Source organism: Astatotilapia calliptera, chromosome 3 (assembly GCF_964374335.1).
Source record: "Astatotilapia calliptera chromosome 3, fAstCal68.1, whole genome shotgun sequence".
In the NCBI taxonomy this organism is placed as follows: domain Eukaryota; kingdom Metazoa; phylum Chordata; class Actinopteri; order Cichliformes; family Cichlidae; genus Astatotilapia; species Astatotilapia calliptera.
The window spans coordinates 40,986,491-41,001,768 of NC_137424.1; the positions used below are offsets into that span (position 1 = coordinate 40,986,491).

Sequence of the window (15,278 nt, forward strand, 5' to 3'; positions counted from 1 at the left end):
GACAGTCCCGGCCTCTTTCTCCCTCTCTTTATCTGAAGGGTGTGGACGGATAGTTAAAAACAGAATATGCCCAACAGAGAGGCCCTGTGTGACCGAGTAGCCGGCTCGAACACGCGCGCACATGCGGGCACGCGCGCACACATGGCGGGTAAACAGCCCTTCAGCTGCTAACTGTGTCATATGCAGCACGAGTAGAGGAGCCCACAAATTTAGTCTGACGTATCTATCTCTCATCTATCTTTAGTAAGGCTTCGGGCCGTGACCGTACATGTATCTGCCCACAGCTAACCCAGCAAAATGTCAGCTCGAAAAACCGAACGGCTGTAATCGTATGCAAATTAAATAAATGGCAGTTGCTGCATCAAAGGAGCGCTCATCTCATTCCATCAGCGATACGTTTGACAACAATAAACGTGTAATAGTTTACACTGACACGGATTGGGGGGGTCACAGCAGAGGGAAAACAGCAGAATTTGAGGATTTTGGCCTGTCGTGTGCTCGGGACGACGCAGAAGTCCAATCCAAATCTGCATCTCGCTCGACCTGACAGACTAAACTGTGTTGTTGTTTGTTTTTGTGCTGATAACAGTGAGATGCCTTCCTCTCCCCCTCCTCCTCTCTTTCTTTCTTTTTATTTATTTTTTTTGTGGGATGATGATGAGTTATGGCAGCCTGATGTATGTGTGTGTCTGCGCTCCCACGTGCAAAGGGACAAAGACTAGATCCTTCACTCGCCCGCGTTCTCGCTCCGTGTGTGCTTGTGTGTGTCCCTCCCTACAATTTTCCAATCTGCTCATTTCAATAGCACCGACCAATCTATCTTTCCTTTCACATATGTCCTGTCAACTTGCTTTATTTTCCTTTCTAGCTTCCCTTTCTCCCCTCTCCTCCTCCCTCTCCCTTGTCCTTTTGGGTAACGAATGGGCAGTCAGTTGAACAGAGAAAAGCAGCCAAATGTCCCCGACGCTTTCCCTGCTCTTTTTTTATCATTTGTTTCATCCTGACTTATTTTAAGCATTTAAAAAAAAAAAAGAAAATAACAGGAATATCCATCAGAAGTCCAAAATGATGGTGTCAGATTGCTTGTTTTGTCCAAACAACCGTCAAACGCCCAACTGGCTTGATTGAAAAATGATACAAAAGCCACACTTTGGAAAGCTGCAACGCTCGGTATTAAAATCTCCACATTTCCCTCTATAGTTGGTTATGCTTGACATTGCTTCTGCTGGTCACTCATTCCCCCAGATGGCGATCACTCTACAGCTGCCCTCTCTGAGTCTCATCAACAAGGCTCTGACAAAGCAATCACTCTGCTCTCATCAAGCTTCACTCCAGAGGCACTCGGTATACACAACTGCTTTGGGGATCTTTGATTAAAAGAGAGAGAGCGTTGTCCACAAGACGGGTGTCTCAGCAAACAGTAGAGTGGCGGGACAGAGCGGTCATCCTCACTGTGTGTGTCTGTGTGTGCGTTTCTGATGTGATTTAAGGGTTTAAGGGCCAGGTTTAATCTGTCGCTCAGATTTCTGCCGGATACCACAGAGGTCAGTGGAATTTAATATATTCAGGAGAAACTCAGACTCACTGCTGCTCTGGAGGATCTACAATGCATCAGTGCTTCCATTCACCTCCACTGTACTGGAGCAGAGAAAGAAAGTCTGACAGACACAGTCCAGACAATTACGGTCCTTTTTTGTCATCTTTGGTTCTGCAGGCTGACCTAATACGCTCATTTCCAGCTCCATTTGTATATATTTTTAAACTACACTAGAGTAGTTTTTAAAAAGTAGTGATATTAAGTATCCTTTGTTTGGAGATGCTGCCAGGTGAAAGCCTCTTCTCTCTAAAGAGAGCATGGCAGCATGGCTTAGCTTTGCAAAGTTGCATCTCAACAAAGCTCAAGACTTGTGGAACAATGTCCTGTAGACAGATGAGACCACAGTGGAAATGTTTAACCCTAATGCACAGGGCTATGTTTGGTGAAAACAAGGTACAGCATATCAGCACAAAGACCTCGTACCAACTGTGAAGCACGGTGGTGGAGGGGTCATGATTTGCGCTTGTTTTACCTCCATGGGCTTTGAGTCGACCATGAATTTGTCTGATTACCAAAGTACTCCAGAGTCTTCTGCCATCTTTGCAGCAGGTAAAGTTTGTCCAAAACTGGGTCATACAGCAGGACAATGACCCAAAGCACAGTTGCAAGCTGCTGCTATGCTCCAATCAAAGTCCTCAAGACGACTGAAATGCTTAACCACAAACTTCAATGGTCTGAAGAACACAGTAAAGAAGAGTGAGCTAGAATTCCCCTGTAATGGTGAAAGAGGCTGATTAAAGTCATACAGAACTCTTAATTCAAACTATTGCCGCTAAAGCACAAGACTTGTGGAACAACGGGCGATCGTGGCTCAAGAGTTGGCAGTTCGTCTTGTAATCGGAAGGTTGCCGGTTTGAGCCCCAGCTCCAACAGTCTCGGTCGTTGTGTCCTTGGGTAAGACACTTCACCCGTTGCCTACTGGTGGCGGTCAGAGGGCCCGTTGGCGCCAGTGTCCGGCAGCCTCGCCTCTGTCAGTGCGCCCCAGGACAGCTGTGGCTACAATGTAGCTTGCCATCACCAGTGTGTGAATGTGTGAGTGAATGGGTGGATGACTGGATGTAGTGTAAAGCGCTTTGGGGTCCATAGGGACTAAGTAAAGCGCTGTACAAATACAGGCCATTTAGGGGGTTTTACAAGTAACCGAATCTTATAATGTAAATAAATAATGACATGGCACGAAACAGAACGGTGACCTAACCAGGGCGTACCCAGCACCCCCGTGACCCTGAGGGGTTAAGCGGAAGAAGATGGATGGATCTGTTAAGGATCACGTGTTTTTATTATTATCTTCTAATATGTAAAACCTTAGAATTTTATGGGGTTTACATTTTCACAAAGCAATTCAAAAACGCCCTCTCGGTCATATGCATACATGAACAAGATGGGGATTCATAACAATCATGCACATCTGCACATATCTTCACTTTAATTCTTCTTTAACAAAATAAAGTCTGCGTAGAATATCATCATACCGCATTAAGGTCACTGATTGGGCTGATCAGTATCTGTTCTCTGATGACATCATGAGTTTCTGAAAAGTCAATTTATGACGTTTTTAGTTGGACAGTTTAGTTCGACTGTATGTTGTGAATAATGACCAAAAGTTGGAGTCAGATAAAAACTGAAGAACAGATGTTTTCTAGGATGATACTGTGGATTGTCTATTTGGACGTAATGAAACGAACACAGACGAGAGACACAACAAACTGCGGTTTAGGGTTTACACTTAGACTTCGACTGGATGGTGATGCACTGGGCTAAAACATGAAAGCATTTCTGTGGAAAAGTAAACGCATAGCCAGTGAGCAAATCAATACCGAGTGACCTGGAAGATACTGAAGGCAAATTGTGGCTGTGTAAATCGGCCATCCATAAAGGCCAGATGTTCCTGCATTTCCTGAGCACAAGGAGACCGAATCGGGATGTAGGAAAACCCGCCAGAGGTTACCGCGGCCCCTCCACTCGCGCTTGATGACGCGCATCCAGGGAAAACAGCAAAGTACAGTAATGGATGGTACCTCGGTATTGCATGTAACCGTGACTAGAGGACTCCCCACGGTCTCTCTGCCAGCAACTTAATTTGCATTTGATTTAACATCCACAACAGTAACCGCACGCACAACCGGTCTACCAAACATGAAAATGTTCATTTTGTAACATCTGTGCTTGCAGCTGTTCACTCAAAAGCCACTCGTGTGGGGCAGTTAGGGCTTGACATGTTCGCATTCGTGCCTTAAATGCACAACCTTTTACAGCTATGTTGCGGCGAGCCGCAACGAGCGGAGAATTTCAACATCTCATAGGCTCTCCTCCCTGTAGAAGATGGCAGTAACCATGGACACGGCATGCTACCTTGTAATTCATGGAAGTTTCAGACTAATATCTTGCCTCCTCACTGAGACTCACTCAGCTCTCTGGTTAACCCCTTAAGCCCCAGGGCTGAAAAATACCCAGAAATTCAGCCCCAAAGACTGAAAAGCTGTCGAAATTACCAACACTGGGCTCAGATCAGCCGGCCCAGAGTTCCATTCGCGTGTGAATTACAGCGCAAATAAACACCTTTTATACCAATGAGTCACAAATTTCTAATGTTAGTGCACCTGTTTCAGTCTCATCTGAAAAATTACCAAAAAATTTTAGACAACAAAAATGAAGCACAACAAATGCTCCAAACATTTTAGTCACAGTAATTTCAAGTGGAAACCCTCTGTGACCCTCTAAAAATAGAGCCAGGTTGCATTATTATGCATTTTATCCATGGCGGACGGGGTAAGGTTTCCTGAGTTATCGTGGCGCTCCACATGTTAGTAGGTGGAGATGACTTCCTGGATGTTTTTTCTTGTTTCGTAACATCAGCAGATGTGGAGGATGTCGACGCTCCTTTTATATAATGTGCAATCAGACGCCTATTGGGCTCGTATTACATTTGCTTTGGATTTTTAAAGTACTGTTTATTCAGACTCATTTATTCTGGCTTACAGTGTTTACATCTACTTTATACCAACATTTTCTAATCTTAGCATTCATTTGAATCCTGAAAGTATCCGTTTTAGGCGACTTGCATGCAGTATGACCTTTGTGAAGACAACTGCAGTATATTTACTGAGTGCTTGAAGGAACTATAGAGGAAGACCAACAGCTAGGTTTGCTATTCTATGCAGAGTGTAAGCTTTGTATGTGCAGCTGGACCATGACCTCATGGACTGACGATGGTCACAGGATCGCCAGCAGCTTCCCAATCAAGGTGATGTTTTTCTATCAGTTCCATTAAAGCTATATTAAAATAATTATAAGAGTCATATTAAAAGCAATCTACCTCGTGTCAGTATCTCTGCATAAAACTCCAAATAAAACCAGAGAAATCAGAGAAAGAGTGTCTCCATCTCTTCATTTGACTTTCAGTTAGAACTTAATGTAACCGTGTGCGTGCAGAGACACTGGTTTATCTCCTCTCATCAACTGTTTTTCTACCAGGTGTTTGTATTTGTTGGTGAAAGACTCGGCTGTGTCTGAGGAGAGAGGGGTCAAGCATCTCTGTGTTGAGTCATCTTAAGCTGCAGGCTCCACTCCTGGTGACCGAACAGGTCAGCAGAACTACAGGCTTACAGAAAAAAACAAGCATAAAGGAGCAAAAAGGCAAATATTATGTCTATATGATATCCCGCCATTGATCATTACTAATTTTGGCACGCTAAATTGTTCAACCGTGTCTGTGAATGAGGCTCATCATCATGGAACAAATTAAACTCCCAGGTGTGCGCCTCCTCTTGCTCCTGCTGTGTGGAGAGTCTGCTTTATGGAGGGTGCGCAGTGCCAATTAAACCCTCCCCGGACCTGCCCCAGTGTGTCAGTTATTGGCAGTCTAACACGGGATGATAGGACAACGTAACTACGGAAACGATCCAGTTCAGAGTCATGGTGGTTGGGCCGTGGGAGGGGGTTACACCCTGGACAGGTCGCCAATCTGTTACAGGACTAACAGAGAGACAGACGCTCATATTCACACCTGCTGTACATTTAGACTCACCAATTAAAATAACCCATAAACGATTTATTACTGTAAATGAACTTAAGGTAAAGTAGATGCTAAATAAGTGTTAGAGCTGCAGGCTTTTCTCCACGTTTCCATTTCTGCTTTGTAGTTTATGTATGTGACTCCAGCCCCCTTTGCATGCATGGATGCTACTGTGACAGCTATCCTGAGGATGAACGCTGGCTGCAGGTGATTAATCATTTCAGGATCGTCTGTCATGTTGCTGAACTTTAACACTGCTGTCAGCCACATAAACCTGGAAACCAAGCACACTATATAGACAAAAGGTACTGTGTTACCTACACTTTACACCAAAGGGAGGTCATGGAAACCTGCGCCATGCTCCGCTGACATCCCGAAATATGTACAAAAGCGGCCGTGATACAGCTTCAACTCCTGGATCGAACCATGAAATTCTCCCTGCTGCTGCCTTCTCCTGATTACTGGATGAACCCAGAATCTCAGTTTTTTCCTTTGCTTGCTTAGAAACATCAGGACCTGCTCATCATCACTTGATGTCGACTCTGTTTTTGGCCCCTGCATGTTTTTTCAGGAGGAATTTTTTGCAAAATCGTAAAATTCGAAATTGAAAAATGTAGAATTTTTTTTCACAATGTATTTGATGCCTTGAATTCAAATGTTACAGAACTGAGTCTTTACACACGGCAGCATGGAACTGTCCAAAGTCTGATCAGCCACCTCATTCAAGTCGCAGCAGTATTTAAGGTTGACTGTGAGGTTGATGAGGTAGTGGGACGTGATCCATCCTGATTTTGCGAGTCGAGTCGGACTTCAATCAAAAAAAAAAAAAAAAGTGTAACAAAGCACCAACATTTACGGTTTTTAACTGTATTCACAAATACAAATTACTGTAAAAGATGTTCCCGTCTTTTAAAGTGTCTTTTTTCCTTTCCTCCTTTTACTTTGATCAGTTTGGAAAGTTGCCTTTCTCTACTTAGTCCATCAGTAACTTTAAATAACTGGAAGTCAATCTGACTCAGAAACCATTAGCAAATTTAAAATGTCTCTCAAGACGCACAAAAAAACATTTACTGGGGCGTGCTAGTTTCAATATGAGATTGAAAAGCGCCCCGTCTCTGTCTCTGAAGTGCAGTTTATGTGCGCATTCACACACAAAGACAACGATTGGCTTATTTAATATAAACCGATTACAAGTCGCATCTGTTTTCCAGGAATTATGGGAGCACGTTGCTTCCTTTCATCGCTGTCACTCCTGACAAAATATTTTACAGTGCGTTCCATGAAATGGCTCCAACACCCAGGGAGTTAGACGGGTATGACAGGGCAGCTGCAGAATTTGTCAGAACAACGTTCCCGGAGGGAGGTTGCCGAACTGCTCCGCAGCACTCTGGAAAATTCAGAGAAGAGGTCACTGAAAGCTGCTGCCAAACTAGTCGGTGTGAGCTTCCTTTCTACCCTCAGGAGGAAAGCAGACGCCACAAGAGGGTAAAAACCGCCTCGGCGGCACGTGTCATAAACTCGCCGCATAATGGGGTTGGGCTCGTCCCGAAACTCCGGCACTTGCCGGGCCCAGGAGGAGCAGTTCACTGAACAAAAGCCACGCTCTCCGCCTGCCATCTCCCTGCAGCTCCTGCCTGCCGATCCCTCCCTCCCACTCTCTCTCTTTTGTTTTCTTTCACCAGACACAATCCCAAAAAATTAGGAGAGAATTAGGGATGAATTTTTTTAAAGGAAATCTGCGCTCAGAAGCCACAAAACAAGCTGAAAAGAAAGTTAAATAGAGCCAGCTGGAACACTGGGAATAATTGCAAGGTGAAATGTAATATAATTAGTGGTCTCTGTGGTGACATGCTGTAGCCTTGATGGCGGTGCGTTGGAGGTTTAGGTGATTTCATGCATCGTATCCCTAAAGGCCCGGTGCCTTTTATCAACTTTAAACAGCTTAGGTGATGTGATAGCTTGCATACAAATACCTCACTATAGTGCGTACCCAGTAACAGAGCCCCTGGGGTGACTAGAGCAAGGTAATGGAGTTGTATTGATACGTTCATATGAATCGAGACACACAAAGATGGGCCGGTAAGACGGGCCAAAGATTTCTCTTTGGTTTGTTGCCGCCGTCTGACTACTGGCAAGAACAGATAGTGGGGGTTTTAATTGATCGGCTGTACCCACACACACAGATCCACCTGAGCCAAGATTCATTAAAATCCACAGGAGGAGGGATTTCTTTGCTGTACACTGTGGCAAGGACGCGAATGCCTCTATAGAGTCTGTATCGCCGCACTGGCGAGTAAACTTTCTGCAGTGATCTTGTGCTCTTTTTTTAAATTACTGCTCAAATTGAGTGTCGTGCCCCTTTTTAGGCGATGTAAACAAACACAGCAGAGGTCCGCGAGGGCGAACGCACCGGAGACCGTGCTCTGCGGTCATCTGTGGCTTTCTGATTAAGGTGCATCAGGGTCATTGTATTCAGCAGAGCCTACACCGTAACACACGTTGCAAGCGTGTGTGTCTGTGTATATATATAAGTCAAAGCAGAGATCCCCGGATCATCAGGCGCAATAAAACCAAGCAGTTACACTTTTACGACAGCGAGGTGATCACTTCCAACAGCGCTGTTCCCCTTTCTAGTGTCTGACGTTACAAATAGTAAATCTATTGGGTTATATGCAGCATATATTTCGCCAACTGTTACCAAGGGAAAGATTGAGTGAGTCCACCTGACCATCAACTCCTGCATGTGGAAGCAGAGCTCATCTTCCCATATCTGAATGCAGCTCAGACAAAGGGCTGCAAACTTGACCTTTGTCTGAGTTTCCAGCCTCAATCCCGACTTGCTTTTTCACTACATGATGAGTTGTGGAAAAATGACGTAAAAGTGTGATGTCGATGTGCAATAATGCACAACAGCTGTCTGAATGCACGTACAGTTGTGTGAAGTGCAGTAAATAAATGCATGGATAGCCCCCTCTAGTGAACATGCAGAAAGAAGCTCTGCAGTCAGGCTGTGGGCTGACCTGGGTGACATCCACTAATAACAGCCTTTCTTTTATGCTTTCCTTGCATGCAGCGCCTGCAGACATAAACAAGAAAGTTTAAAAGTATGGGAAAGTACCTGAGAACAGTGCGAGCGTGTTATGTAAGTGATAATGTGGCTAATTGCCTGACCTCTGACCAAAGAAACCAAAAGAAACGCACAGAACTGCTGTTTTATTTGACCGAGGTGAGGCTGAGGGAGAATCGGCTGTGCCTCTGCACCTCTACGGCTTCATTAGTAGAAGCTGGATACCAGGCATCTCAAAACAGCAGCTCATAATTAGCTGTCTTCGTGCCTCGGGCTGAGATGCGGGTCTTTCCATTAGTGCGATCGGTGTGAAAAGAACTCCTCGGAACGTCCCCCTCGTCCTTATTTTCAATCCACGTGTAGACTGGAGCGTTAAATTCGTGCTGAGGCGGTACGGTTTAAACATCTGACTCAGCTACAGGTGGCTAAACAATGCCAGACTTTTCAGCGGTGAGAGGCCATTACAGTGCAATAATCCAGGGTCAGCTCATTCAGGTTTTTCTGGGGTCCAGAGCAATTTTGCTCAGTGAGGGAAGGCAAATGACAGTGACGTATCGACAAAGGCAAACTCTCTTTTTAAATCCTTGGCGTGCCCTGCTTCTCTCCTCCTCCTCCACTCTCCCTCCATCCCTTTCTCTCGTAGCCTACTCTACTTCCCTTGCCTTGTTTACTCCAGTTTTGCAGAGCCTATTTTTACCCCCTTACCCAAAGGGCATATTCAAATACAGAGCTGCAACTGGGTGTCTCCCTCACGACCCGACTGTCTTGCACTCTGCTAGGTTGAAAGCAGTCTGCTCTATATTGCATCAGTGACATACACAATTTCACTTGAGTCAAAGTTGTCACATGGTCTAATGTAACCTCATCTGAGACGTCGCCAGCCGCTAAAGTAAGCCGGTCTTTAAATGTCGCAGCTTGTGGCTCAATCTGAGAGTCCTGACCCGTCTTTCCAAAGGAGACCTGAATCAATAGTGGATCACAGGACCCCGAGCTTCAAAGCGGCGGAGCTGCACGAGCCTCTTGCTGCACTTTTGAGACGCTGTCTTGAAATGAGCGTGGCTGATTTCACCCAGAAATTCTTTTTAAGCCAGAGTACGGCTCCAGACATGAAGAATATGGGGAAATACTCGAGAGCATTGTGTCACTGTGAGGGTGCACGGGCTTCAAAAGAGGGAGAGGTAGAGGAGGAGGAGGAAGGAGTGGTGGGTAGGAAGGCAGAGAGGGGGGGGGTGTCACGCTGACACTCTTACCGTCGGGGTTGGCACAGATGAAGACCCGGACGCTGCGGCCGGTGGGGACGTGGTGCGGCGGCAGGGCGTTGATGTTGCCGCTGATGGCCGCCCTGCGCAGCGCAGACTCCCGCGGGCAGGGCTGCCTGCTCCCCACTCCCGACGGCCACATAGGAGGCGACTTCCAGCGTGGCTGTACACACGCACAGAAAGGAGGGAGGGAGGAGGGCATGTTAGCACGGCCAGGGACCCACAGGCAGGCACATGGAAAACACATGCATGTTTGCGCGCAGATTCACCTGATCCATCCACACACACGCACGCATGCAGGGAGCGTTAATTATGGCAAAGGCATGGAGCTGTGTCTAATAGCTGTTTGCTATTATTTTATTATTATAATTTGCTACTAAGTTTGACCACCTTTACAGGCACTGGTATGGCATGAACCCTAATTAGTCTTAAGGTGGTTAAGCTTACTTAAAATACTCTAAAATCTATTTATAAAACATGATCTAGTAGTCTACCTTGTCATAGTCATAACGTCCATGCTTCACACACACCAATCAAGTTAGGATGGATCTGTCAAATCTTCTCCAAACACAGGTATGAGACTGAATATGTTTGTTATTGCATTCGTGTAGTAGGGGTATAATAATAGGATATTACGCACAGACTACTACCGTCATGGTGCATGCGTAATTTGTATACATGTCCTTGGACGCATTCATGAATTTTCATGCCACTGTGGGACAAACAGACAAACAAGAACGAGACGATACAAAACTCGTATGGACGAACAAGGCAAGCATCAGTCGTGTTCCCACCCCAGAGACGATGCTTGTGAAAGGCGAATAACCGCTAACAATGGTTATTCCGCCGGGAGCAGATGTGAAGTCGCCGGTTTTCCGGAGTTGGTCTATCCTGAAATCTTTGTTTCAAAGACGGAAAACCTCAAAAAGAAAAAAATAGACAACAAAAAGGCGGGAGGGGGAAAAAGTTGGGTAGTCCACTACTGATCACTACATCAAATCCTCTTAAGAATCAGACAACTACAACCACTTAGGGGCACCGCATCCACAGAGAGTACTTGACTACTAGTGATGCTGGAGACAGGCACAACAACAGGATACTTCTTGTTGCTCACATTCATTCGCTTCATTTCGTGGCTTCCGAAAATATCCAAGCGTCGAGGGCGGTAAAGGCAAGATAAAAACGCCCATCAGAGTTGCCGTGACTGAGAGACGACGTGGGGAGACGGTAAAACGGACGCCGTGTGCCGGAGTGCTCCCTTTGGCATCCTGCTGTCTCTGCGAGCCGACCGAGCTCTGAGAGGCACAGGGAGCGCGAAGCCGGACAAAATAAGAGCGCGGCTACCGGTGGATATTTTCAAAATAAAGCTACAGCTTTTGATCATGTCGCTTTTCAAGGGTCTACCAAGAAGTTTAGACTTCGTTAAACCTAGGGATATAATTATTTCCCATATCGTATGTTTGTTAAGCAAAGAAATATGCACAGCCTTCAGCTCAGTACTCACCTAACCTTCGTTCAGTGAAGTTGCGCTTTTATGTTGAAAGTGACAACTTCAATTCCGGTAGTGCCCCAGCTTTTAACGTCTGACTTGACGGCGGTGACAGACGAGAGAAGCTCTGCTGGATGCTCTTTTTCCACTGTCTCCCTCCACTCCAGTGGACGGACTGGTGCTCCCTCAGTCTCTATTAAGATTGCAGTGGACCGCGAAGTCAGCAGTGTGCTGCCGTAAATGACGTTACAACTCTTTAAAACAGTCACGACGCAAATAAAGTAACGAGCAGCGACGTTACATTTACCCAGAAGCCCTTAGTGGTAGTCTTTTATTTATTTATTTTAACCCAGTAGACGTCAAGTAAAGTTTAAGTGCCTATTTAAATTAATTCTATTGTAACATCTCGTCATTGTATTTTGACTTTTTTTCCACCATATCTTATAACTTAGCCCAACTTTATGGCCTTAAATGAACCTTTTAATTAAATGCTATATTACTTTTTTTTTTTTTTTTTTGGAGTAACAGGTACCTGAAAGCCCCCTTTTCCCAAACATGGGGCAGGCAGCAGCCAGAGGAGAAGGAGAAAGAGGAGGAGTGGTTTGAATTAATTGCTTTATCGATAAATGTACCTCTGCTCTGCAGCCTCTGGTTATTCGTGCTGGAAGTTTAAGTGCATTGGATTTGTACTAAACGGAATTGATTACTGTGCTGTTCTTGTGAGGTGGGTGGATTGGGGGGTGGGGGGGGAGACGCTGAACCATATATTTTTCTCTCCCTTCTCAGTCTCGGTGTTGAAGCATTTCTCTGAACCTATATGATGAACAGTATGTCTGTTGCTCTGAGCTGCACAAATGCTTTTGAATTATGGACCCACACAAGAAGAAAAAAGGTCTGCGGATGTATAATATCCATGGCTACATTTTTATATAGGAGTTTAAGCATATTACTAACCTTTAAGATGTCTACATGGATCCATATCATACGTAATGGAAACAAAGAAAAGATTAAATCTTTTAGCAGCCAGTTATACAGACAAATTCACAATGAGATTAAAAAACAAAACAGCTCCTTTACCTTATGCTTGGCTGATTCCTAAGCCTAGGCAGAGCAAGTTACAATGAATGCAAACACCAAATTAAATACATTATCCTCATACATTAAATAATCAGCTTCTATGTGACTTACTTACAGCTGCAGGTCTCGAGGATGATTCAGGCTCTGACGGCTCGTGCCGACCCATTTAAGGCAGCCTGCAGGGCATCCAGCTCACACCAGAACAAAACAGACTCCGGAAAAGCACAAGTGGAGCACCGGAGACCGGAGCCTTGTTCCCAACAGCGGTGTGACCTTTCTTTACTTGGTTGTTCCGCTTCCTCTTATCAGTCAGTTAATCATGAGCACCACAGTCTTTCCAAAAGACTTCACACAGCTGGTTGGGCGAAATGTGATGTGGCAGGCCAAAAAAAGGGTTTCTGCACATGCACAGAAGTTAAGCGCCACTTGGAAGCAGCTCTAAGAGTGAAAAACAACAGCATAATGTGCGGTATGTTCCAGGGCTGCTGTCCAGCTCTGTCTCCTTAAATCATTTAGTATCGCTCCCTGGTTTGGTGCCCCTGAGAGTGAGCAAACACCTTTGGGTGTGTTTGAGCATGTTAGTGCATTCATGCGCAGACACAGTAACAGTAAGTCGCTGGGTTTGTAGCCATGTGCTTCTCCTCGTGTTCCCGCTCCTCAAACCTTGGACCACTCTGAGCGAATGTGAGTCACCGTTGTGACGAGATGCGATGTGTCACCTGGGAGACACACGCAGGTGAACAAGACAGACACTAGCTGTTCACTTGGCGCAGGTCCACACGCACACCAGCTTTTAAAATGGCTGGTGATGGATGGTTGTTTCTTTAAAAACAGCTGGAAAGAAGCAAGGGGAGTGGGAGTCAGGGAGGCAGTTGGGAATGTCTATTTCTGTATGCTACCCACTGGCACCACTACATTAACTCCTTAATTGAAATCCTCACTCTGGGTTTATTTTCTTTTTTAGGTAGCTGACTCAGAGATCAAGGGTGTAAGTGAACAAGAGGAAATTGTAACTTCGTATATTCATGTATAGATTAAGAAGAGCAAATTGCCTCTCAAAATCCAATACTCCCTGTGAACACTGCAAATAAAATCTTAAAGGAAAAAAATAGAATAAATGTACAAATGACCAATTCATCTCCATTTCTTTTTAAAAAGGAAAAATAAATAAAACACCAAGGTCTCAAAACACTAGAAAGTTATGCTGGCTTCACATGCTGGACCACAGCCACAGAAGGTAAGTGATGCTTGGTGACTTGACGCGACTACGACCACTGGCCATGTGAAATTGGCAGGACCCAAATATGCTTTTCTCAACTTCCAGGCGAGTGTTTAAAGTGACTACGAATCAGAGCACAGGTTAGCATTGACTAACATATGACCTTGCTGTCCATACTTTAGAGTGTTACCTAGGTAACCGGAGCTTGGAATGTCCACAAGTTACCAGCGGCCAACTTCAAAGTGAAAACAAGGAGTTGCTGCAACCTACCACCTGAGCTAATCTGTGGCATTTTGTCCACATAGGTCGACACTGTTTATATTCTGCAGCTTTCTGTTATACTTGTACTGGAAATGGTACCGAACCGGGCTTAATGCCATTATAATTTACCAACACTTGTTCAACAACAAAAAGGATCAAAGGATTATCCTCAAGTGTCTGTACGAAATCTTGTGGCAATTTATCCATAGTTGCTGAATTATGTCAGTGTGCTGAGTGGCATGCTTTTCCTTTCAGATAAACAGAATATACAGTAGCCAATAGGGGAACTCGCTACAATGAATATGTCTCTTCACATAATCAAAAAGGCAGAAGACTAAATTGACATGAAATGCTGTGAAAACTGTTCCTGTGATTTTCCCTTGACAAGTCCTTGAATCCCCCAGTCTGCTTCTGGGAAAGCATTCTCATGTTACCATGCACTGTGACCCCACCTCATTTCGTTGCTTAGTGTTCATTTCCATAAAGTGTTGAATGAATTTGTATGAGCAGAGATATTGCCTGTGTGATCGCAGTTCACTTTAAACTAACGCTTTCATGAAAGCCTCCCTTCTGCCACCCCTTGCAGAATTTGCATAGAAAGAAAGCTAATTTCTGTCATTTTATTTACATGTTCAGGTGTTTCTGTAGTGTATAAATAATGGGGTAATTTTCTGACTTCCTCACTTCGATTTCAAGCTTGTCGAAGGAACAGATGCGGCTTAACAATTTATTTATGCAAAGCAGATTAACTTTGGCACCTTCCGAATCACTGGGTTTATTCATGAGTGAAAAAATCTCCACAATCGATAAACAAGAGCTTCTATTCCAGCTTTGATTGTGATGCATTAAATGATTTGGCCTCTCTGAGCATTAGATTTTTTTTCTGTGGGAGGATCTGTCCACCAGCCTTTATATTCAGACATGCAATGGGTCTTTTCACGTGATAAAAATGAGGCAGATTCGCAGGATGTAGCTGAATGAAAATGCAACAGTGCTGGCTTAGAGCGGCTCAGTCATAATCCCGCTTTTAGCCAAGACGGGATCCCAATCACAGCTCGACAGCAACGTCCCTCACTGTTCTACTATTTAACCTGAAAAACACTGCGGTGACAGGCAACCCCCAGCCCCCCAACCCTCATCAATATATGGGATCAGTAAATCGCTGGGAGTTTTAAAAAGTTGACCTTTTTCAGTTGCAACTAGTTCAAATACCAAGAAAAACACTGATCTCTATCATGGTACTGAATAAAAGACGTCTGCAATAATCCAGAAAGATAGCACATAAAGATAAAGC

The 15,278-nt window shown here is 44.8% G+C and overlaps 1 protein-coding gene across 1 annotated transcript in view; it reads right to left on the reverse strand.

Annotated features, from left to right (window-relative positions):
• The window catches only part of nwd2 (NACHT and WD repeat domain containing 2), a 60,923-nt gene extending 47,692 nt beyond the window's left edge, over positions 1-13,231 (reverse strand). The window contains exons 1-2 of the mRNA XM_026162138.2: positions 11,053-13,231; positions 9,930-10,101 (exon numbers count right to left, since the gene is read on the reverse strand). Coding sequence (XP_026017923.1) covers positions 9,930-10,101; positions 11,053-11,067 — 187 coding nt within the window. The 5' untranslated portion in view covers positions 11,068-13,231. The remainder of the gene's footprint in view (positions 1-9,929; positions 10,102-11,052) is intronic.
• Positions 13,232-15,278: the final 2,047 nt, after the last annotated feature.